The sequence below is a fragment of the Phanerochaete carnosa genome, assembly GCF_000300595.1.
Source record: "Phanerochaete carnosa HHB-10118-sp unplaced genomic scaffold PHACAscaffold_6, whole genome shotgun sequence".
Taxonomy (NCBI): domain Eukaryota; kingdom Fungi; phylum Basidiomycota; class Agaricomycetes; order Polyporales; family Phanerochaetaceae; genus Phanerochaete; species Phanerochaete carnosa.
The window spans coordinates 2,022,149-2,049,892 of record NW_006767633.1 but is presented as its reverse complement, the minus strand read 5'-3'; the positions used below and the strand labels follow the sequence as shown (position 1 = coordinate 2,049,892).

Sequence of the window (27,744 nt, the reverse complement as noted above, 5' to 3'; positions counted from 1 at the left end):
AGACTTTAAACTTGCATCGTCGATCGGCTCGTGTGCTGAAAGCTCTCCGGCAAGTCATCAACTCAGCAGTCCGTAATAAAGCAGAAACCAGACGTCTGTGCGCGCCGCTAGGACTCCGGACTTGTTACCGTGCCGGCGTTGGGGGTCGAGCTTCATTCGATCATTGTCCCGCCTCTTCACTTACGCCGTCGAGGGTGCCCCAGTTCATCTCCGCTGATCTCCACTGATGCGCCAAATCGCCATCAGCTGAATGCCTTGGTGGCGCTCCGGGAGTGTTCACCAGATCGCTGCGGTGATAAAGCCAGAGGTGCTGCCTCTGTTACCCCGACACGCCTTGCGACGACCTACACAAGGCGTGATGGTGGTAATCAATGAGTCGCTCGGTCGCGCGGCGTCCCGACACCACACGTCGCTGCATACCGTCTTCTCTCCGGTGATCAAAGAAAGTGCCATGCAAGCCAGAGCCTGTGGTCCGCACGCCGCACGCCTTCCGAAGGCCTAGGTGTAGCCCGAGCTTACAATTTGTGTGGACGGTTGACAGCCACCTTATACTTCTTCTGATTAGCTTCCGTGCTCTATTGGGCGCGATCCCGGTGACGATCCAATACACCGCTGACTTTTTTCGTAATGCGTATGTCGTTCAACAAGGGGCGTCCAAAAACGGAAAGGTAGCATTGCAAGCTTGTTTGCCACTGCCACTGCCACTGAAAATGCTAACTGTCGATGTCCGTTGCATTCTCTCAACCTTCGACGTGTTTCCTGCATGGATGCGGACAAAAGAGAACGTAACCGTCATATAGGGGGTAAGTGCACAGACGGGCCCGTCAGAGTGCGGCAGCGTAGACATCACAGTCGTGGTGAGCATTTGATGCAGGTCATGGCCGTGATGTCCCTACTGGGTATGAGTCTTGTCCCATCCGCAAAGAGCCAGATGGCCAAGGGCAGAGCCATGACCTTGTTGTTATTTTCGGGAGATCCCCGAGGTGCATGCGGGGTCAGATCTCCCGGCGCCTGGAGCGCCTCTGCTCATGAATTCAATGCCGCGGGGAGGTCAGCGAAAAGAAGACGCGAATTCACTTCCGACCTCGCAGTGTGATCTCGAGGAGGGCCCGCTCTACAAATCCGTGAAGTAATGGTGGGAATATAGGGGCGGCTGGGGCCAAGGGACGCGGCATCTCTCGTAAGTCATCTGATAGAACGGACAGATGCTACAGTCTGCGGTGGAGATATGGTGTGCACATATGAGATACATTTCTATGGCTGGCGGGAGGGCGGGCGCCGTTCGTGGGATATGGAGTGGAGAGGAGGTATCAGATGTGGTGTCCAGCTAGTACGTAAGGCCGTGCACAACATCGTCCGATATGGTTCTGCATTTTGAGAGCAGCTCAAAACTTTGTGCCTGCTGCCGCGGCAATACAACACGAGGCAAATGTGAAGAAACAATAATATTCTCGTGAAAACGGCATGCCTGTTATCTCGCTGTCGTTGATGACCTACGGAGGAGTTCTGTTACTCCGGAACACATCGGAATGGGACATGGTGTCACAGCACTCCCGTCGTAAGGTCGCCCTTCGCCATAAAAAGCTAGAATACGGAGCAAATTGAGTCGGGGTAGGTCCCAACTACACGTAACTGGTTCGCACTCTAAAGATATTATATTTTCCAGCGCCTCGTGGCTACGAGCGCCAGAGCGCCATGCATCATCTGCTCGCGGGGGGTGCTATAGAAATGACTAGCTCCGATGCTCATCTGTGTCACTATCGTCCCATGCATCTGGGAGTGATCACTGAGTGATCATGGTTGTGTGAAGTGGAATATGCTGCGTGGCGGCATATGATACACGGGCAGGGTCAAGAAATGCTTATGAACAAGCATGGCTTCCTCTGCGAAGCCGAGATGAATGGATTCTCCGTTTTGATGTAAAGCAATCTGGGAAAATTTATGAAGGTACGTTGGTACACCCTCAAGATCTCTACGGTCGATCCCCGATTATGCGGTGATCCGCAGACCAGTATGTCGACGACCTCTAAATGCTTCCCGGGAGTTTGTCCCTCCCAATTTCCTCAAAAGCCGCCAGGATGCAGAGTGACCGACCACAACTCCCTCCCCTCCCACGTCTCTACCGTAGCCATGTCGGACCGTCCGCAGTAGTCAGTAGCTCTCGTTGACGCGTCTTGTGCCCTCGTGCTGACACCTTTCCAGTCACTTCGCCAACGACATCTACAATGTTCAACGTACCGTAGCCGTTGAACCAATATCGTCCAGTCTTCACCCTGCGCCTTCGTCCTTCGAGCCAGAACCTGTTCAGCGCAAACGGGGCAAATTCACCCGTAGCAAAACCGGTTGTTTGACGTGCAGGACGAAGAAAGTGAAGGTGCGTCGTATACTGCGGCCGGCCGAGACGTTCCTGTCTGATTTCCTTCCTCCCGCCAGTGCGATGAGGAGAAACCTGACTGCAAGCGGTGTCGGGATACCCAGCGCAAGGTGGGTTCTGTTCGACGCCGACTGTTCCGCGTTCTAACTCTAATTTCGCAGTGTACATGGCCCGAAATCGTCCCGACAAGGAAGCGCCCGGTCAGGAAGGAGCCTGGTACAAGGCAGTCCGAGTCGCCGTTAGATGTGAGACCGTCGACAGCTGGTTCCTCGGGGCTTTCTGAACTGTCAACGACTCCTCCACGAACGCACTCCCCACCGAAACAGAACGTCATGGCTGCGCATTCTCTCTCGCATTCGTCTCTTTCGCATCCTCCAGCGATTTCTCATTCTTCTCTCGCACACCGACAAATGTACGTCCGACTTCCGCTCTGCTCTTCTGGCCGTCCTTTTGATTGATTTCTTATCTAGTCCATCATCAAGCATCCCATCTGCTCATCAGCGTCAGCAGTACGTGCCTTCGCGTCCGCTGTACATGAACTGGCGCTGACATGAGAGCTTTAATAGGATGATGGGCACCAACAGCCTGCCATACACTTTGCATTCTCATGTTCAAGCACCCACGGTTCCTGGCATTCCAAGCATGTCTGCGCATCAATCAGCTCATCCCTCATACTCATATCGTTACCCTACGCAATCGCACTATGTACAACAGCAACAATACCCCTCCATGCATGGTCTTTCACGTGTTACGGCTCATCACAACGAATATGGCTCCGTTAAACTTGAGGAGACCGGCGACTCTCCTGTCAAGTTCGAGGACCATGCGGACGAGTGGCAGTCTCCTCACTTTAGTCAACACATAGACCCCATACAGCCGTTTGTGAGTGACGTTCTTCTTTCCTATGCGCTTTAGGTGGCTGACTGCGCGACAGTTCCCGTCTGTGCAAGAGAGAGACTTGGTGGGGCATTCGAATTCTTATGTTCAGTATAGATACCCATCATGAATGCTTTTCTTCGCATCACTTTCAAAGATACGTCATTACTGCCAACATTCGCTGAGCTTTATGATGGCTCTCCCGTCTGAGAATCCCATCCTTGCTGCAAACCTGCAATTTGTATTGAGTCGTGTTTCCGGTTTCGACATGCCGGTCGACTCTCTGCGCAACGCATTGCTCGGCATCGCAGCCGTTCATACATCGTTTCTTGCCGCCCGCGAGGGCGACGCCAAGACCGCTGACGACTCGGTGCGACTCGCGAATGCGTACCGGTCTCAGTCCGTGTGCTTGCTCAATAAGGCTTGCTTGACTACCGAGGGTGTCCAAAGTGATTCTACTATCGCCGCCACTGCCGCCATCGCCCTGCTGGATGTGAGTGCTTCAAACGTTAAGTTGCGGCTGCTCGAGGCTGAAACGTGGACTGCAGATCCTATCGAGCGGACATAGTTGGGCTGCCAATCTCGATCTTGTGAGGACCGTCGTCAACGCCCGAGGCGGTCCTGCCGTAATTCTCGCCCGCAGCGCACGTCCTCAAATTGGGACAATCTCCGGGGTGTCGCGCGCTCGTCTGTTCCTTGAAACTGTTGCCATGTATGAGTTATTCGGCCAGTGATGTTATTTTGTGTTTCGTTGCACTGCTCATGACGCCGCGTAGGCTGCATCGGAACCGGTCAAAGACCCACGGTGCTGCAACCCGACGCGGACGGATGGTGGTCAGTTCACATCGCGCATTCCTGTACGCGGCCATGGCCGAAAATGTTTCCTCGTAGGCTCCAAGCTGCGAACAACGGCGATGATCAGTCCCACGTCGACGAGTGTTTCGGTATCTCGCGCTCGCTTGTCCCGTTATTGTCACGAGTGCGTTGCATCACAACCTCAACAATTTGTCCCTCTGATCTCTAGGCACCCGCAGGTCGTATCCGTCGTCTGCGATGTGCTCGAAAAGTACTCGGACGAGGCCCCTTGTAAACATGACGGCATGCACCTGATGTACAATGCCCGCGTACTGTATGACGCGCTCGACAGCTGGTCGGAGCCAGGCACCGTGCACGAGCGTATCACGGCGGGTAACTGTATCTACAGGAGCGCGGCTCAGGTGCGTCGGGCCCGTTGTTGCAGGGCCGATAGCCTCACGCTGATGGTACTGTTCCGTAGATATTGATCCTCCGAGACGTGTTCGGCCTTACACCGGCGGACGTCGCTGTGCAGCGCCTCGCGAACGTGGTGCTGAGTCTTGCTGCCGATTGCGGCGCACAGAGGCTCTCCGTTGGGTATGTGAAGCTCCGTGATATTCATACGCTGTGCTGATGCGGACACTTCGGAACAGTCTGAACTGGCCTATGATCATTGCTGGTTCTCAAGTTGTTGGAGCTGACCGTGCACGGGTGCTTGATATCTTCGAGTACTTCCGGTGCGTCCTATTTGTCACTATGCCGCATACACGCTGCTAACTTGATATATTAGTAAACAATGTGGGTGAACCTCTCAACTATGATATCTTGCAGCCCGGTTTACGTGACCTTCAGGTTGCTCCGAGCTTGAGACTTCGGCATATGTAGTCTCTCAGGTGCGTGTGTTTCTTCGCAGCTGTGCATACAACTTCCCCGTAACTTCGCTAGGTTCGGAAGCGCATGGACATCAGCCTCCCCGGTGCCGACTGGCGATCTGTAATGAAGGACGAAAGCATCGACGTGCTCATCGTCTGAGACTACGATCGCGAGTTTGGTCCTCTTGCTAGGGAAGTGGACCCTGAAAGTGCACCCCCATATCTACTCCACCTAATAATGCCCAATTTAAGCCGATGAAGATAATTGTACCTGTACATAGCAATAAGAATACTGTTGTTCTGTCTCCTCGACCGTTGCCGGCCACGCCGCGGATGGGTGATTTGCGGAATCGCGCAGGGGCGCAACGAGCCCGTGACCTTGTTGAATTTCTCAGGCATCGCAAATGCCCGCCCTAGACTCTATCCGAGCTTCCCTGGCTACTGCATGAGGGCGAATCACACGAACGCGCCTAGTGCCCTACTACCGCAGGCGCCCGCTACGAATACGACAAAATGCCTGCGACGGAGAGATGTAGATGGGGGAGGCGTCTTCCCTCGCGGCCAAAGCGTCGAGATCAAGAGGTCCCTGAGACGGCGATAAAGATGGCCCTGTATACGAGAGCAGCGCTGCCTTTCTCGACGAGCGATGAGCACCGATGGAGCAGGGATAGTTGCTGCCAACGGCGGCACGGCACTTGTGCGGAAGAACTCGCAGGGCCAACAGCTTCGCTGTCCTGCGGTGGTATCACTGACACGTACACATTGCGCAGGCTTCTTTTCTTAAATCCGTCAACGTCAGGATCTGATTCCAACAATCATAAGAGACTGCAAGAGCAGAAATTTCTGACCGGCGGGAACAGGAGGTGTAGAAGGCGTGTGATGCGATGCGAGGGTCTCGCGAACCTGAAGCAAAAACGGTAAACTCCACGCGCGGTCGGGGTCGGGCGAGAATGACGTAAGGTTAGGGTCGCTTCGTATTTATCGGAGGACATGACATGACAACTCAAACGTGGGAATAATATAGGTGGCAAAGTGCCGGCACAAACCGTACATATGCGCCGCTGGGGCATTAGGAACAGACTAGTGAAGTATAGTCAAACTTCCTCAGGCTCAAATGACACCGGACTTTGAACTTGTTGAAGCGCACAAGGCCCAAGCACCACAGCTGAGGGAGTCGTCTGCCAGGTATCTGATATAGGGGCAGCACGCGGTGATGCAACATCGCAAATGAAGAGCGCACCAGACGCATGGCCAGTCACTGGACTGGTCCGACGGGAGGGGGAGAGTTATTGACCGCGATTTCTAATGGTGAGACAACGGGAACAGAGCATCGCAACATAGAGACATACCGGCAGCCGCGTTAATGTACGCATCCATGTGCGCCTTGGAACAGGGCATTCTATCCACTCGTCACCGGCCCCCGCGCAAGCGATTGGGGATATGTCAGACGCTTTCTAGCAGACGCTGACATGCTGACATGGTATACATAATCATCATTGCTGCGTCCAATGCCGGGCGCGTGCCAAGCATACCATGACTCTACGGCGGCGAAGGAATACTGCGAGGAATGGAGGAGACATATTAAGCAGTAACAGACAGCCATGGCGACAGCGGAACGATAGAGTCACTCCGCGTTGGCCTGGAGCTGTGGATTGACAAGAAAAGGCTATCAGCGTCGGGACAGAGCTCAGGCTATCTCGGGCAGCGCGTTCAAAGACGCCGGACATATTATCAGAGCACTGCCTCATTTCCTAGTTCATGGTGGCATGTCCAAGGTGAGTGAAGGCTAGCCTGGGAGCTACAGTATACGGGGGTTGGGGATGAAATTGCGTGCTGCACAATCTTGACTGATGATACTCACGGTAAGTGTTCTGCCCTGCCATACCGAAGAAGTGACGCAGAAAGAGGGCGCTGCTCGGGATTACAGAACCTCTGTAGCCGCTACTCGCTTCCAGAAGTCTGTTACGGACGGCGAGACTGCCCCACAGTCAGCGACCGGTTTACGGACATCGCATGCTACGGAGCGAAGACAGAAGCAGGCAGTGGAGGCAGTGAGCCGTGTGGGGTTATCACTGCTCCTATGCGACTGCGGAGCGACCCATGTGTAGCCATAGTTTTTCTTTGGACAGCCATAGTAACCACGGGTTATGGGTAGGGGCAACACATATGCTGACGAGCTTGAAGACGCATGAGAGAACGAGTTACTGTACAAGGTCGCCAAGGTGGCTACCTCTGTCGGCCATGTTCGGAGCGCCTGTCGTGAGCGCCCGGACCCGTGTGAACAAAATGCGCAAGAGGCGACAACACGCAAGAGTCAGAAAACAATCTTTTTCCGGGGACGAGTCATGCTGCCCAGACAGGAGGATGAGCGAGGAGATCACGATTCATGAGGGTAGCACGAGCTGTCGATAGGCAGCCAGGAGACGGAAGACGCGAGAATTTGGTCAATATGCGCGACAGGCAGGGCTATCGGCTGCCCCCTGAGGCTGTGGGGGATCGAGTAGGTGACTGGAAGAAGCGAGTACGTATGCATTTGAGGCAAAAGCATGGCGAGTACGACGGCAGGAGCTTGCACACCAAGACAAGGGATCTTGGCCACTGGACTGAGCGAATCAGCACCGCCTGAAGAACGAACAGCCCGCAGGCCAGAAGGAGCGGGCAAGCCGCGGCGGGGACTAGAGGGCAGCCTGGCAGTGAGTGAGCGTGACTCGGCACCGCCCCGGGGGCCAACCTTCGGCCGTGACGGTCACGGGGGTGACTAGCAAACGCCCGGGGGTGGTGATTTGGTCTGACTCCCGCTCGCCGTGTGGTGACTCCCCCCGCCGTATATAACCCCTTTGTCGGTTATCCCGCCCCTCGAAGACAACCTCCTCGCCGCTCTGTACAGCAAACTCGCACTTTCGAAGCTAATCCGAACCCAGCGGCCTCCCGTTCTTCCTGCCTTTGGCGAAGAACAGTAAACGCCCGGATCGTCCTTAAGTCGCAGTGACTTAGGACAGTCCGACCACTCCTCAACTAATCGAAATGTGTTCGCCGCGTCTCAATATAGGAAGATACCCCCATCCGTCGCCCGTCGTCTCTGCCGCACCGTCTCTCGTCTTCCCGTCTTTTTCTAGCTCCATTGAAACCATTTTCACCACCACCACCGCCAATGCCAAGTTGATTTGAATTTTTTTCTTGTCCCTAGTCTCGTTAGTCCAAATCTCAACTCAAGTTCTTTGCTCTCTGATTCAACATCGACCTCGAATGAACGCAATTTCGCACTCGCTAGCCCATCGGGGCCCTGGCGCCTCGCGCACCAGGTCCCGCTGGCAACCTTACCACTCCACGCTTAATCCCACCTGCTCGACCCAATATCGCTCACCTCAGTCTTACTTGCATACCCCTGCTTCCACTATATTATCTGTATCCCCCGCTTCCTACATCAGTCCCGTCTGGAACCTCGACCAGACTCGCAAACACCCATCGCTCCCGATTGCCGCCCAGTCTGTGCAGACCCAGACCAATCCCGTTCGAGATGCGCAGAAGAATAAATATGTTACTCGACTTGTTGGTGAGTCTGCGGTGCCTAACGTCTATGCCCAGCCGCATTTTTTTTGGTGATTGTGAGCGGTGCTCATGGCTCCTGGCGTGCAACAGATCAGGCTGTCAAATCCCTGTGCGATATCTGGCGCCCCGAGGACATCCCTCAGGCTTTCCGTGTCTGCCCCCAAGACAGTGCCGCCACCACGTTTGCTTGCGAGAAGAACCCTGCTTCTGGTGAGATCCCCCTCATGCAGCTCCCCCTGCGGAACTCGCAGCTTCCATCTCCGATATCGCCGTCAACTCAAGCGTCGCCCTTCTGTTCTCCCTCCATCTCTCCCCAGGCTTCATCTTCCAGCGGTTGTATTCAGATGGACCATCTCATGCCTATCCGAGGATTCGTTCACGAGGTGCTCCGTCGTTCACGCACTTCGACGGGTGTCCTGCAGACGGCGTTGTGCTACCTGGAGGCTGTTCGTTCCAAAGTGCCTGATATCCTTCAACAGGAGCGATTCAAGGAATTGCACCCTGATGCTTCCATGACAGAAGATTCTGTTCAGCGGATCTTCCTCGCATCTGAGATAGGATACGGTGACACCAGCTTGGACTTGACTGGCATCTACGAGAGCGACACTGATGTCTCGACAATATCCGGGACGTCTACGACGACTCTTGTTGATGTCTGCCCGCAAGAACCTCTGACTGCGCCGCCCACGGAGCTCATCTCTAACAGCGACGCGAACCCGACTGGTCCACCTCCCATCTGTCATACGTCGTCAAAGATTCCATCGGCACCTCTTCCGCCTCTCCCTCCGTCGCCCTCTCCCCTCCTCTGTCCGCGTCGTACATTCCTCGCGTGTCTCATCCTCGCGTCGAAGTTCATGCAAGATCGTTCATATTCGAACAAAGCGTGGGCAAAGCTGGCCGGTCTCCCGCCACGGGAGATCGGCCGCTGTGAGCGCGCCCTCGGCGAAGCATTGGAATGGCGGCTGTGGGTCGGCAAGGGACCATCTGCGCCGAGTACAACGTCTGGCAGCATTCACCGAGCAGTCGCGCGCTGCCGCAGCGAACTCGCCGTCCGGTCGCCGTGTTCCTGGCCGACTCCCACGACTTTGGCGCCGCTGTACCCAGCCCACGCTGCTGCGGTGCAGACCTGTTCCCGGAGCCTATCAAATCTCCGGCGCGCCGCGACAATGCCGAACATGGAGGCCAACGCTGGCGATGGCTTCCCATGCGCGAACGCGGCCACAGTGTCCTATGAGCCCTCCGCGGCGACAGCTATGGAGGCGACGCTCATTGCGGAACCCGACATGGACGACTTTGCAGGAGCTCCTGTGCCGTCCATGCTTGTCGTACCTACGCTGCAAGCGTCCTTGTATGTGGGCGACGTATCATCACCGTCGCTCTCGACACCCGGCCTTGTGTATTCGCCCATGTCGACATCGTCAACGACATCCTCAGACGATGGAGATCGTACCGCGCATCTCGGGTTCCGGCACATACCCTCGAGCCTCGGCTACTCCGAAATTTCCGCTGACGCTCCTGGCGGAAAACCATTCGTCATGGACTACTCGCCTTGGGCGGTGAGTGAAACAATTTTTGCGAGGAACAATCTCCCTTCGCTCGAGCCGTATGTCGTCGACCAGCCTGTGCGGCTCCCGCTGTTATCCGAGGCCGTGTCGAACCCTGCCCTGCTCGAACGCTCTGTCGGACACCTAGCTGGTTTCCTTGGCTCATTCATTCATGGCCAAGGCGTCGGCACAGCGAACTCATACAGTACTTCCGCTAATTGGTCGGTGACTGGTCTGCATTGAACACGTTTTGTGATTCGGAGCTACGGACTGACTTAGCATTGGTGGTGGTGGTGGTTTCTCTCTTTCTCTCCTCTTGTACCAGCTCGTATTACTTATTCCCAAATTTCAGTTGTGTACATAGTTCTCACATTTTGTGCCCATTCATCTTTTCGGCTCTGCTCGCTTTCCTCTGTCCCATGTTGTGTTGTCTCCTTGGAAGGCAAGTGTACTTGTGACAACCCTTGTACAACAGTAGATGCTCGTCTCCATATGTCATCTATGGTCTATATGCCCACACCATACATGCCACTTAAAGCGGATTGAGGTGTAAGTGTCAGCCGCCTTATTCTGTTTTCGTGCTCAAAGAACATGTATCTATGCTGAGCTGTTTTGCGTCGTCAAGGGCGACCTGCTATCTTCATCTATCGCTGCTACGACCATCATGAAACCACAGCCACGACATCATGGAATCCGCAAAACAACAAATGTCCCCGAGCAGATCAAATTCCATCATACATCGGACCGTTGTCCAAGACAGATCTTCCGGATATCCATCAGGCGGAACGCGGGCCCGGGGGCGAAGCCTACTCGTTGAAGAACTCGAGTGGTGTGCTCTCGATCTGGATTGCGCGCCAAGTCATCGGATGGCCGTCGACATTGCGGTTGCCTTCGTCTGTCCAAATCGAATGGAATAACACATCCTCGGTACCCTATATGTGCAGAGTGGTATTAGAAGGAACACTTAGAACAGATATAGAACAGATGAAAGCGAAGATGCGCACTCGATTGGGCGGGTCGTGAATCCTGCAGAACGACGATCGTGCTCAGCCGCTAAACTCTCTTGTAGCATCAGGTACACGCACCTGATATGCACATAGCCAGCACCCTCCTCATCCTGCACGGCGGGAAGTCTGATCTTGCCCAGGATGATGGTGCCGTACGACGTCGGTGCGCTGCGGACCTCGACGAGATCGCTCTCGATCGTGAAGTGGACGAGCTGCTCATCAGTGAGACCCGCGGCGCGTGCCCACATCTTGGGCTCGTGCTTGTTCCAGTGGTGCCGCGACTTGATGATCTCGGACTTGATGGTGTGCAGGACGACGTGGAAGGCCTCGATGGCCTTCTCGCCTGGGCGGTGCGGCGCGTTCAGGATGATCTCTTCGGCGGATGCTGGCGAGGGCATGAGCTGCTGAACCTCTCGATTAGTCAGACTCAGTTAACCCACCCATGACTTTGCTTGGTTTCGCGATGTCAGTGGATCTCCTGGGAGCGATGTAACGTGCCAAGAGCGAAGAGCTTTCGCACGACGCGTCGGCCCGGAGGGTGCGGACGCCACAAAGCTGATGGCTCCCAGTATAGCAGGCAACGGTGGCCAGCTGGCACGAGTCAGACGACTACGCAAAGCGATCGTGTGGTCCTTTGTCGAGAACGAGAAATGGAGTTAATTGTCACAGATTTATGGCATGAGGCAAAGAATCACGGATGACCTGCCGTTCTAGGCGGACATATAAAGCCATCTACAGTGAGCCCAGAGCCGCCAGCTTGAACGGTCCTAAATCAGTACAACAACACCAACTCGGACCATGTCTCCTCCGCAGTCGTCAAACGAAGTGACATTTCCGGATGTGCTTCGGCGGATTCGGGCGCGCCGCGCTGGACCAAGAAGCTTCAGCCGCCCGCCGAATGGTACACTAGGCATCGATTCGTCCGGGATAGTGAGCACGGTGTTGAAGAGCATCCGACGCCGGCACTTGCATCGAACCGTAACGCTTCACTTCACCGACGGCACCGCTTACTAGGTCCGCATCGGCCACCACAATCTCCGCACTCTCAAGCAGGAAACCTCGCGGCATAATTTATACAGCGCTGGCCTTCCGGTGCGCAGAACAAGCACTCAGAACGGTTCGGACTGCAGCATATGCTCACACATTTGCACTGATCGTCGCATCTGGAATAGAGATCTGAAGTAGAGACTTGCTACCGCGTCTGGGTCCGTTTTGAAGAGCGCAATAAGTGGGGAGTATGCATCTTCAGGGACTACCACGACATCCATCTTGAGCGACTAGACAGGTTCCCGTTGCCCCATGGCCAGCATCTTTCCAAAAGCGCGAGCCAGAGGTATATTGATCCACGCTGTAATGCTTGTGACAGAACTAGGAATGTCAATATCAATGTTTCTTTAGGCCAAAAGCTTAACAGACTGCTTCTGATACAACAACGTGAGTTGGCGAGCGGATAGGACTCATCTTAACTTGCATTTAGGTGACATTTGATAGGGTTATGACAGGGTCATCTCTATCGATAACGAGATGGCGAGTTAACCTGACAAAAAGACACGAGCGAATATCGACTGAGGAATGAAAACCGGACTGATTTGACTAGCCTCCAGGTTCGTCACAAGACGTCAAGCCCATGTCAGTCTGAAACAGGGGAATGGAGCTTTATCCATCATTCGTCATTGTCCGTGCGAGAAGAGACGGGCGGTAGTAGTCGCCTACCTTCCCATGTCTCGTCAACCATGGTCCGTCTCCGTAAAAGTGTTACGTATCTTGACGGCCAACTGTGCTGAGCAGGGCCGCGGTGAGACATGTCGGACAGCCGTGCGAAGAGGCCGTCTTTGACAAGGGAGACGAAGATCCCGGCGACTAGGGCGGGGCTGGAGCGCGCATGATCGTAGTCGGCGGTGCTTCGTTTGAGTAAATAGGTATATGAATGTCGTCAGCCGTCAATGCCTAGCGATTTGACGGGACGCCAGCACGTACTGATCGGTGCAAGACAGAACTCTGGGCTCGCCTAACCAGAAACCGGGATATATCCACCTTATTCCAAAGGCACCTCGAAGTCTTGACATGCCAGGGAGCATCCAGGTATAAAGGCAGAAGGTAATATTCGACGAGGTGGTGCCTGGAGCCGGTCGCGGCAGAGGAACAGTAAGTCACGGCTGTTTGATTATCACGCACGGCGACAAAAGCCGGAAAGGTTCAGCAAGACAGGCGACCTTAACGAGTTAGCCTCTGACACGCACCTTACCGCCAGCTGCAATCACGACATTGCTGGCGGGGCCGCAGCCCTGTATCGTTCGTGCCTGCATCTACCTCCATTTAATTGATGCCGATACCGGCTAGGTTTTCGGGCGAGCACCATTTGCGGCGACAAGATGATGTGCGACGAGTTAAGATACACAGCCTACAAACTAGGAAGAGGCCCGGAAGCATAAACGGCGTCGTTTAGCTCGAGATGAGCGCGTTGCGATGTGAGAGGTGCCACTGCTGGTGCCGCCGGATCCCAACGTCGGTGCGCAAGCGACGTAGCGACATGTCAGCCGCCGATGGACGGGCAAAGACAGCGGTCGATTTCCCTTTGTGCCGAAAGCAAGATCAATCCGCGTGGCTCGTAAATGGCACAGATGGCGTACTCACCGAGGAGATGCCTGGAGATGCACGCCGCTGTCGCGCGAGACGCAGCGCCTGGCGCTCCGCCGCGAGTGCTCCGTGCCAGGGCGCTGGAAGTTCTGCAAGACGCTGGTGAGCTTGCGCCCAAAAATTCGCAGAAAATCAAGAGTAAATCACATTCAATAATTCCCGGTGCCGAACTGCGGAGGCTTACCTGCTAAGTCATTGTTTCAGCGGCCGAAGGTGTTGGTTAGGATTTGGCTTCCTTCTTCGTCAGGCTGGGGAGTCTGGTCTAGATTCCCACGCTTCCAATGTCATCTACTACTCGCTCTCAGCCGCGAGTCTCATTCGCCTCATTGACTTCCAATAACCTCGGTAAGCAACCTTGCTTGCACACTATGCGGGCAAGCTAAAGCTTCCATAGGCACTGTTCGCAAGCTGAACTCTGTGCTCTTCCCAATCAAGTACAGCGAGAAATTTTATAATGGCATTGTCCAGCCTGAAGTAGAGGACGTTTGCAAGCTCAGTACGTCCTACCGGCCCTGATTGGTATCCAAGACTACGTGCTGACTGCAGGCGAACAAGCAAGTCTATTACAATGATGTGCCTGTAGGCACGTTCTGCTGCAGACTCGAAACGGAGGGCGAGGCGACGAGGCTGTACATCATGACCATGGGAATCCTGGCAGTGCGTTATCCCACCCTTGTCTCAGAAGCGGCCCAGCTGAAGCTTTCATTAGCCATACCGCTCAAGAGGGTTAGGCTCACAGAGCATGCAATACATCATACAAGCTGCCTCGGCACATGCGAAGCCAAGCATCTCGTCCATCTATCTGCACGTCCAGACGTCAAACGACGGGGCAAAGGCGTTCTACGAGAAGCACGGCTTCAAGGTTATCAGAGTGTATGAAAACTACTACAAAAAGATAGTCCCGCCTGACGCGTGGGTGCTTGAGCTAGAGGTGACACCCACGGCTGCTGATGCAGCTGCCGATGTGTCCCAAGCGTGAGGACGACGGAAACTGGTACTCAGAATGTATGTAGTATGGGGCATGGACGCGCCATCGCAAAATAGTCGTGGAGATTATCGGAACTGTTTTACATCAGCTGTACAAGTCTCGTGTGCAGTGCAGACGAAAAACATCCCTACACACGGGGCGGACTAGGGGGAGGTACTAGGTTATGCGGAGCTTGCTGATATTAGGTGAGTTTAGTCTCCTGGGCATGGAATTAGATGGGCTACGGCAGTTTCGTCTACGCTCACCACGATCATCGACCACGTCGTTACGCCCCCTCATCTATGCCACATCGCTTCACGAGCTGGGCGTAACCATCGTTAGCTTGGAGTGCGGGAGAGTGAACGGCGACGGCAGATGTACCTGGTGTCTTTTGAGTGCGTCCTTCCTCGTGAAGGTCTTCCCACAGCCTCCATTACACAGGAAAGGCTTCTCGCCGGTGTGCGTGTCACGGTGGCGTTTGAGATCATGCTGTCGGTTGAACGATAGCGCACACATGTCGCAGGAGAAAGGCCGTTGGGGCGAGGCCGGGTACTGCGAGGCCGTGTCCACAGCGGTCTGCGACTGCTGGGTGTATGCCGCTTGGGCCGCGTACTGTGGGTGTGGCGGATGTTGAACAGGGATGCCGCCGGGGTGTGGCGACTGCGGTGTGGCGTAGGGAGGTACCGAGTGCGGCGGAGGATGAGGATGAGGTGGTGTGTACGTGTACTGAGTCTGGACGGGAGCCCCAGGCGGCGGAGCCTGGAGAGGCACGCCGTTGCGGTCGACGGCCGGGTAGGGCGGCTGCTGGATGGACACACTCGGAGAGCGGTCGTGGGCGTAGGACGACCGGGTGTCGGACGTCTGGTAGGTGGGCAAGGACGATGTCTGGGCCATGGCGTAGGAGGAAGCTGAGTGCGAGTTTTGCTGGTGGGCGCTGTAGGAAGAGGAAGGGTAGCCGGCCGTGGGAGAAGAGCCCGCATAGCCCGGAGAATACTGGGCGTTGTTCTGCCACTGCTGCGGAGATGCATACATCGTCGCTGAGACCGGAGCAGTCTGAGTTCGCCTGTCTGACATGGTCGTCGGCGAACAGGGGAAAATAAGTAAGGGGCAACGTTGGCGTTTATGTTCGAATCTCCCCCAGCATATGTAGTTCCGGGCTAACGCTAGCGGGCCAGGTACCATCTCACTGCCACAATGCTCTTGAATCATCGAATGCAAGTCCCACTCTCGATCAATCAACCGCCGAGCAATACCACACAAACTTGGGACATTCAACCATACAACTTGCTGTGGCTGACCGTAGGGCGTTGATTGATTGTCTGGACCCCGACTCCCGACCCTGCAGCGTCTTCGCGCCGTAAAATCCCAGAGCAAACCCCTACGCCGCTGGTCTGACGACCAGCCATGCCTACTGTCTCCTTCCGACGTCAACGCATTTTGCCATCATCACCACGAGCCAAGAGGTAAGCGCATGCTCAGGCGTAATTTACCTATTTATGTCTCGCGCACAGTCCAGCGCGCGTCGACCTCAAGGAGCATTGTCCTCCACGCTCCAAGTACACCGCGCACAACGAACCCTCGGTGCGGTCTATTCTCTCCGGCGAGCGTGCTTTCTTTACGTAGACCACGGACTGACGCGTCTTCCCCGTGCAGGCCGAATGTCTGGTATTTTCAGGCAGATCAAAACAAAATTGTCCGAGCGCGGCATGTTCGACGTATGGTATGCACTTGCGCAGCCGGGGTGCGCCCTCACAAAAGGCATGGGGCTGTGTTGCGACCGGGAGGAAGCCATGATCCCGCGCTACGGTCGGCAAGTTACTCCAAAGAGCACTTGCTTCTGCTCAGCGCACAAACGCTCCAGTTGTCTGGGTACTGATGTACATAGTTGCTACACCTCCCTAGCCTGAGTAAGTCCTGCTTCCTGTTGACACGGTTACCACACTGATCTGCTGGCAAGGTTCAGAGGCCCGCACAGCCTACGATGAACTTTCCCTTTTTGTTCGGCACCCCTCAGGCCTTCAGGGGGGCTCTGGCGCGACCGTATGGCTACCCCTGGACGTGACTGACATCATTTAGTTGGGAATCCAGGAACAAGTAGTTTAGGCGCGCGACCGTGCGGCACCAGGGGGTCTTGGAGCATTGTGTCGTCGCACCTTCGCCAGGGTGGCGTCGACCGAGGCCGGACGTTCCCATTCCTCGTGGTCGCCCGCAGGAACGCTGTGCGGACGTCGAAACCTCGTTTCCGCGCTCGGGACATGAATTGACACGATTTCACATAGCTGTCCGGCCCCTGGAGCACAATCAAATCAGCGGGACCATCAAGGGTGAGTCGTTCGCGCACGCTAGTGCTATTGAGGCATGCCGCTGAGTCATGAGAGCAGGCCTTGTGATATGTAATGATTCGTTCGCATGCCATGAAAGGCATCTGCAGGCGCAAGTATCGGCGGTGACAGGTAGCCAAGACCGTAGCCATGGTCCCTGCCCGCTTGAGCACGAAGCTCTCAGGTCGTTTGCGCGATAACGTCTCTTCCGGAACACAATATAGAACCTGGTTGATCTTGTACACGGCGAGCATGCGCGCGGGTCAGGAGCTACGTAGCCTGTGATCAGCGGCGCATGTGAGACCTCGTCGGGACAGCCCGCGGGATTACGCCAGCTGTCAATTAAGAATATGTACGAAAAAAATACACGGTAGTGCTCAGCTTCATACACACCTTCCTCTTCGAACGGTATGCAAATCTGCGGGCTTCTAAGAAGGCTGTGAACCCGCCATGGAGCTGGGGCTACCCAACGATTCAGATGGGCTTCTAGTAAGAATGAATTCCCTGCTTTCCAGAAGAAAGGCTGTGAGCTGTGCGCCAAAAAAGGCATGCGTCGTTCATGCGCTTTGCCTCTCTCCATCATCCGCGCTGACGAGCGTAGACCCACCCCTCGCGCCCAACCAGCCGCCAGAGCAGCATGGGACTTGCCCGCGTTACGCTTGCTTGACAAATCCCCGCACTCCCAGGTACGGCATGTCCAAAAGACCGTTGAGCACAGCAGGTCCGTCGACTCCGCGGAAACGCAAAGGCCCGAACAAGGTCTCAAACAACCAGCCAAGCCTGGACAGCTTCTTCGGGGTGCGGCCTACGGACACCAGCCCGCGCCAGGCGGCCTCTAGCAGCAGCGCAGACCGCTCTCGGCCGCCTGGCGCCACAAGAGCGTCGGATTCGGCTTCGCTTGATGCTGATGAAGCGTTTGCGAGACGGCTGGCGGAGGAGGACGGCGTGGACACCCACATGCTCGGACACAAGCACTTTACAGCTTCTAGCACGCTAGCTGGTCCCAGCAAGCCTGTTGCTAGGGCGTCACCCGAAATTATCGATGTCGACCTTCTCGAGGACCCCGAACACGGTGAAACTGCCGTCTCTGGCTCGGGGAAGAAGTCTAACAGACCCGTTGCGCCTCGAACACCAGTCTCAGACGAACCTGGCTTGTCAAAGACAGAAGTTCACGGCAGCCCTACCTTGACTCGCACGCTCATAACCACCGAAGCAGTTGAGCAGGCAGCAATCTACCCTCCATTAGATGTGGACCCCGTTGCCTATTCTCTCGATAAATGCCCGTGGCAGCGCAAGTCTGCACCGTATTCGTTTCTAGCTCATGGACTCGCAACGCTTTCGAGCACTAAATCGCGCATAGCGATCATGAACGTGCTGACGAACACACTTCGTGCCATCATCAAGTTCCACCCCATATCTCTCTGCCCTGCGTTGTATCTCCTCTCTAATACGCTAGCACCGCCTTACACCCCTATTGAATTAGGCCTGGGCCCTTCCATCATGTCTAAAGCAATTCAGGACGTCTCTGGTTTGACTTCGGCCGCTCTACGGCGCCTCTACAATTCAACCGGAGATCCAGGCGGGTTGTCACCTTTGACTGCTAGTCTCCGGTGAAACTGACAGAATTGTAGGCGATGTCGCCTTTGAGGCCAAGTCGAACGTTCGAACGTTGGTCCCCCATCCATCGCTACTGATCGTTGGGGTTTATGACTCGCTGCTCAAGATTGCGCAATCGAAAGGCACGGGCGCTGCGAAGGCCAAACAGAGTATCGTCCAGAAGCTCTTGGTTTCGGCCAAAGGCGAGGAGACTCGTTATCTAGTGCGGACCCTGGGCCAGAACCTGCGGGTGGGTGCCGTGCGCACGTCGATCCTCACAGCACTCGCACGAGCAATGGTCCTGACACCGCCCGCGTCCATTCAATCGGCTGGCTCCGCATCCTATGCCTCAGACGCGCTCCTGGCCGAGATAAAACCTCTTCCGGCGGGTTCAAAGAAGAAGATGGCGGACACGGCAAGGGATGATCTGCTGGAAAAGTTCACTCGTGCGGAGGCAGTCATCAAGAAAGCCTATGTGCTACACCCGAATTACGACCACATCGCCGCAGCTCTTGTTGACGTTGGGCTGGACGGGCTAGCTGAACGCCTGCCTTTGACAGTGGGTGGGTACGCACTGCGCATGTACGGCCCCCGCTTACGTTCGGTCGTTCAGGAATACCTCTCCTTCCAACTCTGGGCTCGCCCGTGCGGTCGCTAGACGAAGTATATGACCTATTAGGATCACAGCCGTTCAGCGCCGAATTTAAATACGACGGACAGCGGGCGCAGATACACGCCGCCCGACGATCTCAAGGATCAAACATTGTGAAGATCTTCTCACGACATCTTGAAGATATGACTGACAAGGTACTTGGAATTCCATCTCATGTTTCCACGGCGAACCTATCGGATCTGATACGGATGATACATTCCCTGCCGTTACTCGGAAGCAGTACCCTGACGTCTCCTCCCTTGTCCAAGATATCTTTGCAAATTCCCAAGAAACCGAATCGTTCATACTCGATGCAGAGATTGTGGCCATTGATCCCGTCGACGGCAGCCTCAAGTCCTTCCAAGAGCTGTCGAATAGGGCACGAAGGGACGTGAAGCTGGACGACGTAAAGGTGTCAGTTTCTGTCTTCGCATTTGACTTGATGTACTTGAATGGGGAAGTATGTCCTGCTACCCCAGCTTTGCGTTCTTCTCTGACCTAGGTGGATGACAGATCCTCCTTGAAAGGCCGTTTCGGCTGCGTAGGTCGCTCCTTCGCACCGTCTTTCCGCCCGTGGTGCCGGATAGCACGAGTGCTGCGCAGTTCCAGCACGTGCAGAGCTGTGAGAGCGCGGACGGGAGGGAAGCTGTGGAGCAATTCTGGCAAGAGGCTGTGAGCAGCCGTAGTGAGGGTCTCATGATCAAGGTTCGCGCAGCGGCTCCACTCGCTGTCCGTCGGCTTGCTGACTATTCGGAGCAGCTATTAGATTCCGGCCTGGTGACGGAGGACAACAAATCGAGGCGGAAACCCCTGCCCGCAACGTACGAGCCCGGTACGGCTGCACTAGCCTCGAGGCCCTTGCGCTAGCTGACCGACGGGATCTCACTAGATAAGCGCACGGCGGCATGGCTTAAGCTGAAAAAGGACTATGTCACCGGGCTCGGGGACAGTCTTGACCTCGTGCCAGTCGGCGCATGGCACGGGAACGGGCGCAAGGCACAGTGGTGGAGTCCGATCCTTCTGGCAGTCTGGGACCCCTCCACGGGAAAGCTCGTCGCGGTTTGCAAATGCATGTCAGGTCGGTTGTCCTTGCACCCTGATATCTAAGGTTACGCCCAACGCTGAGAATGATGTCTCCCAGGATTTTCCGATGCATTCTACAAGGTGGGTTATGTAGTGTGTCGGATGTCAGCGGTGATTCTCATTTTCCGCACTTCCAGGAACTCAAGGAACGATATCTCGAAGATTCGGAGACATGTTCAAGACAGCCACAATGGAACTACGAGGTTCTGACAGGCGGTAAGTGGGGCGCAATGTGCTTCGAGACCATGCTCTGAACAGCAACGATAGGACTGAAGCCTCAAGTGTACTTCAAGCCGCAGGAGGTGTGGGAGATCCGGGGAGCGGAGTAAGCCCATCTCTCGTGTCTGCGCCCAGTTTCTCACGTCTCGTTTTCTCCGCCCCAGCATTACTATCAGCCCTGTCTCCGTTGCGGCTCTGGGAATGGTGTCTGAAGCGCGCGGCTTGAGCCTGCGGTTTCCTCGTTTCATCAGGGTGCACGACGACAAGGCGGTGGAGAACGCCAGCACTCCCGAGTTCCTCGCAAACATGTACCGCTCGCAGCAAGGCAAGGACCGGAGCGGAGTGGACGATGGCGATCTTGTCGACGTTGATATGCAAGAGTCTGAGGCAGAGGACGCGTACGACTCAGATGGTTAGGGCTCTTACACGGCAGCCGTCTTATGTAGCGCAGCAGAGGAGGACGAATGCAGCATCTGCCGCAGAGATGTTTCGGAGTCAGCGTGACTGTTGCCAACTGGCATATTTTAGTGGGCGTAGCTTCCGTCCACTGATTAGACTTGCCTGTTTCGGATACGCGTGTCCGCACGCCCCGGCGTCGGCGTCTGGTCTCTGCCGGCCCGGAGATACCGGCACCGGAGTCCCCAGGCTCACCCGCCTCCGCTGCTTGAGCTGTCCTCACCACGCAGAGCTCAGACCGTGTACCGACTCCGGAGCCCACGTCGACATCGCTGCACCGCTCTGTGTACAGGCAAACCCTACCATGCGTTTCATAGCTGTTATCTTCCTGCTTTTATGCGTGGTTTTTGCCAAGGAAACGGTGAACGATGCTGGTGCGTTGTGTGGCCTGGTACGAAACCGTCGTGGCGTTGATCCGCTCATGAGCCACCCAGCAAGGTTAGCGAGGCAACTCGTGAGCCAGTCGCCAGATGCCATTGGTTACATGGCTACAACTTACCCCGATGACCACGACACGCTGCCAGGTGAGGCATCCCTCAGCGTCTGCCCACGGGAGTTCTAAAACTTGAAACCGGCGCGGCCCAGGACAGCCGTTCTCTCTCCAAGAGTACTTTGGCGAGTAAGATCATATGCTAGCTGAGCTGCTATATCGTCGCTGACTCGTGTAGTTGTCATACGAACGGGTCGCTGACCCTCTTGTTCATGCCGATATCCCGCCACAGCCAGAACATTCTCCATTCGCCGACGCACGCAGCCTCAATCTCCATAGGGCCCGAGCACCCGGCGGCAAGCCGGGCGCGCGTCGCGCTCATTGGCAATGTCACCATCTTCACAGACCTACATTCGGCGCCCGAGCGCGAGCGGATCGAGGCCTGCTACGTTGCGCAACATCCGGACGCGCGGCACTGGCTGCCTGGTCCGCACGAGCCGCACATCGTAAGTTCCGATTCACAGCCCGCCATCGTACCGCTGACCGGGCTGTTGCGCAGGCGTACTGGGCGCGCTTCGACCCGCAGGTGAGCTTCTCGGTTGTTTCATCCCCGCCGCCGCGGATCGCTGAGATCATCTGTCCTGCCCAGAGCATCTACTTCGTCGGGGGCTTCGGAAGCTCGCATTTCATAGGTTACATTCCGCTCGAAATGTATCAGAGCGCTGTACTGCCGCCGGAACAAGGCGTCGCTGGTCGAATTTTGGTCAGCCAGGCTAACAACCTGTAGTCCCAGGATCTGGGCTGCATTATACTATTTTCAATGCTGCAATCACGAAATAATGCGGCGCAGCCATCTATGAACATAGGTTACCCATAAGAATACCGTGTCGACAGGAACAAAAAGTCCGCGGCTCCGCGATAGTGTACACGCATGATGAAATACACTTCTCTACAATGATGACACCAGGCGAAGCATTACATGAGATATGCAAACGCTATTGGGGCCTGGACACAAGGTGGTGGTGGTGGTGAGAGCGCCCAGGGGTGAACACACCTAGCGTTAGGCCGCGCTCAGCAGTGTTGCTCCGGATAACATGCCGAACTCCTACCAAAGTGCAACTGAGCGCGGCCGCTGCTGTAAGACAACGAGTACAAGACAACTCAGCGGTATATTTCCGCAACTTCTAATGTATATTTGAGGTTTTGCACGAGTGTCAGCTCTCCAGGGCTTTGTGCATATGCAAACGCCGCATCAACGGCCTTGGCGAGCTCGCCGCTCTCCCGCGCCTCGCGCCACGCCGGATCTTGTTCGTCGGAGTCGAGCTGGTCCTGCAGCCCAGCAAACGCGGAGACGAGTTGAAACTTTAGCTGGCAGGTGATGTCGGCGGACGACGCTCTAGAACTCGACGGGCCTCTGAGTAGTTCGAGGATGTCGGCGGTAGGCGGGGTAAAAAAAGTTCGTCGCATCGTCTCCGGTTCGGCATTTGTTCCGCTTGTTGCTGATTCGTCTGCTCCAGCTTTAGCATTGGCACCCCGCTGACGAGGTGTTGGTCGCGGTCCGATCCTCGCTTGGGGCTTTGGTCGCGCCCTTCTGCTGCCAGCTAGTGTGTCTGCGAGGCAGAGCTTGCATAAAGACACCTTGAAGTGGTTGGCGGTCTGCGAGACGGGCAGAAGAGAGAATAATATCTCCAGCTGCTTCTCGGTCAGGCCCAGCGTGCGGGCGCACACAGCATTCGTGATCATTGGAAGATCAACAAAAACTGTCGCTGTCAGATTGACGAGCTAAGATTTACGTTGACGGTATCAATGACCGTCAATGTATGTATTAGATTGGTATGAGATGTGCTTACGAGAGCAAGGAGACGTATCCCAAGTACGTATCTGCCTCGTTGCTGCAGGCTGTAGAATGCGACATCAAGTGGTGCTTCTACCTCCCACCGCGAACCTGATGCTGATCGGCTAGGAGGTATCTGCGAGAGCAACAATGGGGAAAAACGTGCTAAAAATCCGTTGAGAAAGGCCGCCCAATGTGAAAACGTGATGCTTACGTTGACCACGCGCTGCGACCGCTGCTTCGTCCTTCTCAAACATTTTGAGAAGCCATTCAAGAACTGGCCAAGCTTGTTGGTCTACAGGGGCAGGCACCATGAACGACTCGTCCTCTTCATCGGACCAGTCATTGTGCCGGCCACGTTTAGACCTCCTGTAATTTGAGCTCATGCCATCCACCCCTGGGCTGTCCCGCTTAACGAAGCCTTCTCGCAGCAACTCCCAACAGTTCTTTGCCTCCCTGACGCGACGCGAGAAGTGAGCCATCTCAGGTTCACAATCGTCATCGTTGTTGGTATGTGGATTTCCCAGTCCTGGGAGGTCGGACAAGCCATAGTTCGGCAAGGCATGAAGGAGAGACTGCGGTGAATTTGCATAGGCCTTGAGTAATTTCAACGCCGCCTCACATGCGGCCGAAGTGGGCGTGCACGAGCTGCGCTGATGCCGTGCCGCGTATTTGCTCGGTGAGGCAGGGATGACGTCCATCCGTGATGCGTCGCGGTCGTCCTCTGCGGAAGGCGGTGGATACAATGAAATATACACGACATTTCGGATATGGGCACTAGGCGCGTTAATTGCTACAGCTTCTGTGGTCATGTAAAACGGCACTCACGGGCACGGTTTGACACCCGAGTGCCTGAGCACGTCGAGGAGTGCAAGAGCCGAGTCGATGTTGCCTTCCTCGAAACACGTATCGACGAGGCTACGCTCATGATTTGTCAATTCTTTCTCTACGGCCTGTGTAGAGAAATCAGGGTTTTGTATCGCCATTGTCAACGTTGCCGAAGGAAAAGGAATCAACAGATGGGTCAGGAGAGGTAGCAACGTCAAGGCACACCGCGCGAGCGTGACGAGTGTGACGACATTAGTCGCGCCTAGTCACGTGTGACACAGGGCCACTTCGGGAAGCTGGGCGCCTGTAACTCTCGCTGGACTCTGTCATGCTTGCCTCCCGCTGCATCGCGTTGCAAAGCTACCGTCTCGCGCCTCGCTGTTTCCCCGCATCGTCGTTCAGAGCCCAGCATATGTCTTCACCTCAGGCGGGTCCGGTCGAACTGTCAATCCGTGAGAAGGTGCGCATCTGTTTGACATAGCAAACCTCGCGTTTCAGTTCCATGCTTAGTGTGCGCCTTCCCCTTCCCAGCTGACAGCGCTCCTCAGCCCTTCCGAGCTCAAGATTAGTAACGATTCCTGGCAGCACAGACACCATGCTGCCATGAAAGCTCAGGGCGGCGGAAGTGGAGAAACCCGTACGTCCAGCCCTTCTGCTCTCTATACCTGATGGGCTTTGTGCCGCTGACCACGCTGATGAAGATTTCTCTATTGATGTTGTTTCGGATGCCTTCAAGGGCAAGGTTAGCTATCTCTCTACCGTCACCGCATACATGATGCCGATCTCTGTTTGTTAAAGGCGACGATGCAACGACACCGAATGATCTACGCGGCGCTTACTGACGAGTTCGCGCAAGGACTGCATGCACTGTCCCTGAAAACCAGAACGGGGGAAGAACTGCGTAAGAGCGCTTCCGATTAAGTACCACGGTCAGGGATCCTGTGCCGTCCCCGAACCGGCGCGTGCAGTTCGACATGTGGGCAGACTACTCCCGCCCGAGCTATGCAGCTTCACTGCTCATGCAATAAATCAACGGACGGCGGCGCATCCGCGCAGTCTTGCAGGGTTGCAAAGTTAGATTATGGAGCTTTGGTAGTGCGTGATCGTCGATACGCTATGTTCGCTGAATCACCCTCGTCTGAGCTCCGATAGCTCTCGCGCCCGACTCTACCGCATACGGCAGCGTTTGGTTTTGAGCAGGTTCACTGGATGATGCATGAGGCGTGCCTCGAGTCTTCACATTTACTAAACGCTGATAAGCCAGTGTCTTGCGATGACCGGCTACGGGCGGGCTGTAGTGCTTGCTGTCCGATCCAAGCTCTTTCCCTGTTGTGTCACAACAGACCGCCGCAGGTGAAGATGTGGCGTTCCTTGAGGCGTTTCTCTCTGCGCTGATTCATTGGCCCCGTATTGTCAAACAGCCAGTCCGGATCTGCGACTATCAAGACACTCGACCTAATTATGTAGCACTCTAGACAGACTGACGGAGGCAGGATCAGTTGGCAAACGTCAGTCACATCAAAGGGCACAGCCACCGATCCTGCAGCGTCAATCGCATCCTTTTGAAGCATCCTAAGTCTATCGTGAAGCCATAGCGCACATGTGGTGCTTCGCGGACATTTCTCTTCCGCGGTTCCTATCCATCCGGTGATTACGCAGCCAGGAGAGTTATGCACATGAATCCTTCTCTTCATAGCTTTCTGGCTGTACGTCGGTGCCTGAAGTTGGCGACGAACATCATTGCTGTCGTCGGGGTACCGGACGCCTGGATACTGCCGCCGTTCTTGGTCCAGCTCGCGGGTAAGAATCGTGTTTTGCAGCGCGATGAATCGCCAATCGTCCGGGTAGCAAGTGCAGATACTCATTTCTTCCCACTGTACACGGTCACTGTTGCGGCCTTTCGAGGAACCGCCGAATTGGGATGCCTGCGCGTACGCGGGTATATAAATAACGCACCGTACTCCTCATTCCTCACCGACACCCACCCAGTTCGAGCCATCCGCCAGCATGCCTTCAGGTCAAGTTCCGTACTACGACCCTTCGCGTCAAGATCCAAACAGGCCGACCCTTCCACCCATTCGAGCCATCTTTGGTGGTACGGCGATGGACACTTTGAAGAACAATGTGCTAATTTATTTTGCACAGAGGAACTTGCGCAAGCCGTTCCATCAGCACAGAGCGCTCGCCGGAACAGCGCCTCGTCCTCTTCGCCTCACATCCCGTTTCAACGGCTCGCTCTCGCCGACAACGGCGCGCCTCGCCCACAGACGCCCGGCGCGAGCTCCCGAGGCCAGACCTCACGGGCCCCGCCGACCTACCCCGAAAGCTCAAGGCCCACATCCCCGCCGAGTCAAGGACGGTCGTCCTCCGATGCGTCTTACCGGGCAATTCTTCCGCAGACGCACACCGCGTACTCGCGCACGGGCATCGTGACCCGGCACATCGATCCTAACGCGCTAGCGACTAGCGGGTATCCGTACGCCGCCTCACAGCCACTTCCGCCGAACGCACAGGGTCAGCAGTACCCTTACGACCCGTCGATGCTTGACCGCCAGGCAAGTGCAAGTGGCCGATACGAATGCATGTGGTGTGGAAAAGGGTTCACCCGGCCTTCTAGCTTGAGGGTACGTCCCTGCGACGATGATTCACATGATGTAGCTGCTAAGGAGCGCTGATGGCCGCAGATTCATATGAACACTCACACAGGGGAGAGACGTGAGTTTGCATTGTTCTAGGAACGCCCATGGCGGATCACTAATCAAATTGGCGTTGGGTGATAGCTTACGTTTGCCCTTTCGAGGGCTGTGGGCGCAGTTTCAGTGTCCAGAGCAACATGCGCCGGCACGCGCGCGTGCATACCAGGAACACTGATGGTCAAGCCGAGCAGGATCAAGATGACGTCGAAGAGGAGGAGGAAGAGCTGGCCTCCAGCTCTCAGAGCGGATCGCACAGCCGTGGCGGCAGCGGCTCCTCTTCGCAGCGCGGAAGCAGCAGCAGCGGACACGGCAAGGCTCGCAGCTGATGGGCCTACGCATCTCTCACGACGTGAGGCCCTGAAACGACTGATTGAAGCTGTGCGACATACGGGCTCTCCGTCCTCGGTCCGCAAGTCTAATTTATTGCTGTCATGTCTTTGCCAAGCACGCAATTTCGTTTTCCTAACTTATTCTGCATCACGACTCGCACATCTCGCTCTCGTTGTTGTATATTTATACATACTCGCTTCCTATTACGGCCCCGATTCTGATATCGCGCAGCTCTTGTTCGCACCCCATATTTATATTCGTGTAGACTTTGGAGAAGTCTTTACATATGTAGTTAGATCCTACTAGTAGGCAATGAACATTGTGCCAGAGAAGGCAGTGTCCCGCGTATCAGCATCATGCGTCGAATTGCTAGCTTACTTGACTGCAGAATTCTAGTATCGGCGGACTTGAGGATCACTTTGCCCACGCTATTGCCAATGCATGTCCGAACTGCCCATAGAAAAGGCGACTCCGTCGGAAGCCCACGTTGTGGGATCCTCAAGGACAGCAGAAGGCTGCCGCAGAAACGCCACAATGCCTGCGGGAGAAGCAGCCAGCAGCTTTGGGGCTGAGCGAAGTGGCATGTGATGTTCGTACAGAGGCTTCCAGAAGGCGTCGTGTGGGTGGTCGGAGGATAGCCGCCCTATCATTGAGCGAAAGACGGTGTCCATGTCGTCG

The 27,744-nt window shown here is 55.5% G+C and overlaps 10 protein-coding genes across 10 annotated transcripts; 8 read left to right on the top strand and 2 right to left on the bottom strand.

Moving 5' to 3' along the window:
- Positions 1-3,420: 3,420 nt before the first annotated feature.
- Positions 3,421-5,219, top strand: PHACADRAFT_174996 (uncharacterized protein). Its single transcript, XM_007397118.1, has 9 exons — positions 3,421-3,743; positions 3,799-3,976; positions 4,027-4,084; positions 4,142-4,229; positions 4,285-4,467; positions 4,527-4,642; positions 4,699-4,786; positions 4,909-4,938; positions 4,991-5,219. Exons 1-9 carry the CDS (start codon positions 3,441-3,443, stop codon positions 5,075-5,077), a joined length of 1,131 nt encoding a protein of 376 aa, XP_007397180.1. The 5' UTR covers positions 3,421-3,440; the 3' UTR covers positions 5,078-5,219.
- A 2,944-nt stretch (positions 5,220-8,163) lies between these two features.
- Positions 8,164-9,494, top strand: PHACADRAFT_97448 (uncharacterized protein; the record flags this gene model as incomplete). Its single annotated transcript, XM_007397117.1, has 2 exons — positions 8,164-8,470; positions 8,557-9,494. Coding segments are annotated over 2 exons (1,245 nt in total), but the record flags the coding sequence as incomplete, so codon positions are not given.
- Positions 9,495-10,548: 1,054 nt separating this feature from the next.
- PHACADRAFT_258363 (uncharacterized protein) lies at positions 10,549-11,503 on the bottom strand. The gene is made up of 4 exons (XM_007397116.1): positions 11,458-11,503; positions 11,096-11,402; positions 11,015-11,036; positions 10,549-10,942 (listed from the first exon to the last, which is right to left on the bottom strand). The coding sequence occupies exons 1-4, from the start codon at positions 11,459-11,461 to the stop codon at positions 10,817-10,819; spliced, it is 459 nt and encodes a 152-aa protein (XP_007397178.1). The 5' UTR covers positions 11,462-11,503; the 3' UTR covers positions 10,549-10,816.
- Positions 11,504-13,861: 2,358 nt separating this feature from the next.
- PHACADRAFT_123590 (uncharacterized protein) lies at positions 13,862-15,721 on the top strand. Its single transcript, XM_007397115.1, has 4 exons — positions 13,862-13,999; positions 14,049-14,150; positions 14,214-14,311; positions 14,364-15,721. Exons 1-4 carry the CDS (start codon positions 13,936-13,938, stop codon positions 14,631-14,633), a joined length of 534 nt encoding a protein of 177 aa, XP_007397177.1. The 5' UTR covers positions 13,862-13,935; the 3' UTR covers positions 14,634-15,721.
- Positions 15,722-16,025: 304 nt separating this feature from the next.
- PHACADRAFT_196913 (uncharacterized protein) lies at positions 16,026-16,244 on the top strand (the record flags this gene model as incomplete). The annotated part of the gene is made up of 2 exons (XM_007397114.1): positions 16,026-16,084; positions 16,133-16,244. 2 exons carry the CDS (start codon positions 16,026-16,028, stop codon positions 16,242-16,244), a joined length of 171 nt encoding a protein of 56 aa, XP_007397176.1.
- A 1,655-nt stretch (positions 16,245-17,899) lies between these two features.
- On the top strand, positions 17,900-20,909 carry PHACADRAFT_162874 (uncharacterized protein; the record flags this gene model as incomplete). The annotated part of the gene is made up of 12 exons (XM_007397113.1): positions 17,900-18,109; positions 18,167-18,521; positions 18,574-19,101; positions 19,152-19,345; positions 19,432-19,650; positions 19,704-19,895; positions 19,950-20,022; positions 20,080-20,268; positions 20,332-20,354; positions 20,411-20,489; positions 20,541-20,598; positions 20,657-20,909. 12 exons carry the CDS (start codon positions 17,900-17,902, stop codon positions 20,907-20,909), a joined length of 2,373 nt encoding a protein of 790 aa, XP_007397175.1.
- Positions 20,910-21,248: 339 nt separating this feature from the next.
- PHACADRAFT_258359 (uncharacterized protein) lies at positions 21,249-22,336 on the top strand. Its single transcript, XM_007397112.1, has 6 exons — positions 21,249-21,322; positions 21,383-21,472; positions 21,534-21,567; positions 21,617-21,884; positions 21,938-21,964; positions 22,028-22,336. The coding sequence occupies exons 1-6, from the start codon at positions 21,253-21,255 to the stop codon at positions 22,163-22,165; spliced, it is 627 nt and encodes a 208-aa protein (XP_007397174.1). The 5' UTR covers positions 21,249-21,252; the 3' UTR covers positions 22,166-22,336.
- Positions 22,337-22,539: 203 nt separating this feature from the next.
- Positions 22,540-23,913, bottom strand: PHACADRAFT_97489 (uncharacterized protein; the record flags this gene model as incomplete). The annotated part of the gene is made up of 3 exons (XM_007397111.1): positions 22,540-23,160; positions 23,229-23,377; positions 23,427-23,913. 3 exons carry the CDS (start codon positions 23,911-23,913, stop codon positions 22,540-22,542), a joined length of 1,257 nt encoding a protein of 418 aa, XP_007397173.1.
- A 458-nt stretch (positions 23,914-24,371) lies between these two features.
- On the top strand, positions 24,372-25,098 carry PHACADRAFT_258357 (uncharacterized protein). Its single transcript, XM_007397110.1, has 4 exons — positions 24,372-24,500; positions 24,572-24,677; positions 24,742-24,782; positions 24,839-25,098. Exons 1-4 carry the CDS (start codon positions 24,453-24,455, stop codon positions 24,959-24,961), a joined length of 318 nt encoding a protein of 105 aa, XP_007397172.1. The 5' UTR covers positions 24,372-24,452; the 3' UTR covers positions 24,962-25,098.
- Positions 25,099-26,514: 1,416 nt separating this feature from the next.
- Positions 26,515-26,897, top strand: PHACADRAFT_73403 (uncharacterized protein; the record flags this gene model as incomplete). The annotated part of the gene is made up of 3 exons (XM_007397109.1): positions 26,515-26,664; positions 26,725-26,755; positions 26,821-26,897. Coding segments are annotated over 3 exons (258 nt in total), but the record flags the coding sequence as incomplete, so codon positions are not given.
- Positions 26,898-27,744: the final 847 nt, after the last annotated feature.